The following is a 2496-nucleotide window of genomic DNA, read 5'->3' as shown; positions in this document are numbered from 1 at the left end:
TGTGTGTGTGTGTGTGTGCCTCCGCCCTGCAGGTGTGTGTGTGTATCTCCCCCTGCAGGTGTGTGTGTGTGTGTGTATCTCCACCCTGCAGGTGCGTGTGTGTACCTCCACCCTGCAAGTGTGTGTGTGTGTGTACCTCCACCCTGAAGATGTGTGTGTGCCTTCACCCTGCAGGTGTGTGTTTGTGTCTGTTGTGTACCTCCACCCTCCAGGTGTGTGTTTTGTGCAGGTGTGTGCAGGTGTGTGTGGTGTGTACCTCGATCCTGCAGGTGTGTGTTTGTGTCTGTTGTGTACCTCCACTGTGCAGGTGTGTGTTGCTGGCTGCGTGCCGGGGGCTGAGGCTGGGTGACCCCGGGTAACTGTCCTGGGACTTGGGCGAGCGGACTGTGAGGCAGTGGACCTCGCTGTCTGTTCCGTTCACCATCTCCACAAACTGACGACACCTGGGGGCCGCAGACCGGAGTTAGTCTGAACAGGAAGTGTCCCGTTTCTGGGCAGTGGCCGCAGCAACACGCTGACTTACTTCAACATAAATAGGAGGTTCGGGTTGCGTTCTAACAGGCCGGGGTAGAACTGCTGAGTGGCTTCTATGGCTTCACCGACCCGTCCTGCCAGAACCAGCTTCTGTATTCCTGTCCAACAAGAAAGAACCAGTAGGTTACCGGAGATAAACCAAAGCAACCGGATTGAACCGGTCCTGAACGGTTCTGCTTCGTTTCCTCACTTTGTCTGTTTTTTATAGACGTCTGGTCCTCTTGTATTACGGTCTCTGTGGCTCTGGCAAACGCTGTCGCGGTGGCGCAGTACCCATGATGCACCAGGTAGCTGGACACCATACTAAACACAACGCAATGTTTTAGGTACAGAACTGTGCAAAAGTCTCAATCCAGTCCTCATTTTTATCATATAATCAGCCAAACTGTCCTCTTTAAAGTGGTTTCATGAATAATTCTGCAGAGTTTCTGAAGTTTCAGGGTTTTTCTTTGGACTTCGGCTGATTTTTATCTCCAAAGGTTTAAAGCAGAACATAATGTTGTTTGCCTGTTTGTGTGTGTTGTGTGTCTGTCCATTAATTAGCAGGTTATCTAATAAACCACGGGACAAATTTGAATGAAGCCTGCAGGAAGGAATCGCTGAATGAACATCTTCACGTGATTAAGTTTTGGAGACAAACCGAATCAAGATGGCTGCCACAGATAAGCGACCTTACGAAAGACAGAAATGTCAATAACGCTGCCAATTAATGAATTAATGACACACGGTGAGGTAGAACTTGGTGTGGTGGAAGCTGCGAGTCATTCTCATTCATGATGAAAGAACTAACAGCAGCTCAGGTACCTCTGCAGAAAAAAAATCTTACTTCTGCAGGACGGCCTGCCACTCCCCCATGCGGTCGCCGATCGGGAAGCTGGCGATCATCCCGTGGATCTTTGCCCGCCACTGGCTCATGTAGTCCTCGATGTCGAAGACGAACGGCTGCTGGCCGAAGTTGGCGTCTACGATCTCACCGGGCGTCTGAAGCCCCACGGTGGGATAAAGGTTGGGCTGCCGGAGGTTCAGGTGGAAATAATTAGGATAGTTAAACCACTAAATAAATCACTAAAACAGCAAACTGCATTAGTTTACCAACCTTAGATAAATCCATTTACTGTAACAAACACTTCAAGTAATGAAAATGTGTGGAAATGTAGTTTCAACAGAATCAACTTTTATTATTAGAAATAAAAACAAGCAAGTTATTTTAGTGATATGAGTACTTACAGGCAGGTCAGTGAAAGCAACACCTAAAGGAGTGAAGAACATCCCGAGTTAAAATTAAAACCTTCTTAAAGTAAACCAAAGCGCCTGACCCGATTTAACTCGACACAACCCACCTAAACTGATGCCATTTTTGGTGTAAAAGCAAGTGTTGTTGATGAGGTTTACGCAGCAGCCAATCACATCGCCCGTGGTGAACGTCGGGCCATACGGTTGGCCGTTCCCAGAGGAGCAGAAGGAGTGGCCGTCGTCTCCATGGTAACCGTACGAGTGCTTGTCCCATCCTGGAAGAAGGAGGAAGACGAGGATCAGCTTTTATGTTCCCTCACTGACCCTCTGTGGGAAGAGATGCAGGTAAACAAAACAAACAAACAAACATGGAGGACAAACAGGAAACAGCTGAGAAGAAAAATAATAATCTGAGCTGAGGAGACCTGAGGACCGAGGTCTCAGCTGAAGGAGAGGAGACAGTTACTCATTGACTTAACGACTCAGATTTTCCCATCTGACTGCTGGTGCAGGGCAAGTTATGAAAACACACACACACACACACACACACACACACACACACACAGTGTTTGGTGCAGCGGCCTGAACGACCAGCAGGAGGACCTTAAAGACACTGGTGAGTCACACCTTACAGGAACCAGAACCAGAACCGGAACAGGATGCTGTTAGTCACTAACTTCATCTGTCTGCTGACAGGCAGGTAGAACTAACCCTAACCCTAGCCCATGG

The 2496-nt window shown here is 48.4% G+C and overlaps 1 protein-coding gene across 1 annotated transcript in view; it reads right to left on the bottom strand.

Moving 5' to 3' along the window:
• LOC108228576 (ran-binding protein 10-like) overlaps positions 1-2068 on the bottom strand; it is an 11712-nt gene extending 9644 nt beyond the window's left edge. Inside the window, exons 1-6 of the mRNA XM_017404160.3 lie at positions 1875-2068; positions 1762-1784; positions 1361-1545; positions 725-837; positions 524-632; positions 295-443 (exon numbers count right to left, since the gene is read on the bottom strand). Coding sequence (XP_017259649.1) covers positions 295-443; positions 524-632; positions 725-837; positions 1361-1449 — 460 coding nt within the window. The 5' untranslated portion in view covers positions 1450-1545; positions 1762-1784; positions 1875-2068. The remainder of the gene's footprint in view (positions 1-294; positions 444-523; positions 633-724; positions 838-1360; positions 1546-1761; positions 1785-1874) is intronic.
• Positions 2069-2496: the final 428 nt, after the last annotated feature.

Source organism: Kryptolebias marmoratus, linkage group LG11 (assembly GCF_001649575.2).
Source record: "Kryptolebias marmoratus isolate JLee-2015 linkage group LG11, ASM164957v2, whole genome shotgun sequence".
Lineage (NCBI taxonomy): Eukaryota > Metazoa > Chordata > Actinopteri > Cyprinodontiformes > Rivulidae > Kryptolebias > Kryptolebias marmoratus.
This window is presented reverse-complemented; position numbering and strand designations above follow the sequence as displayed.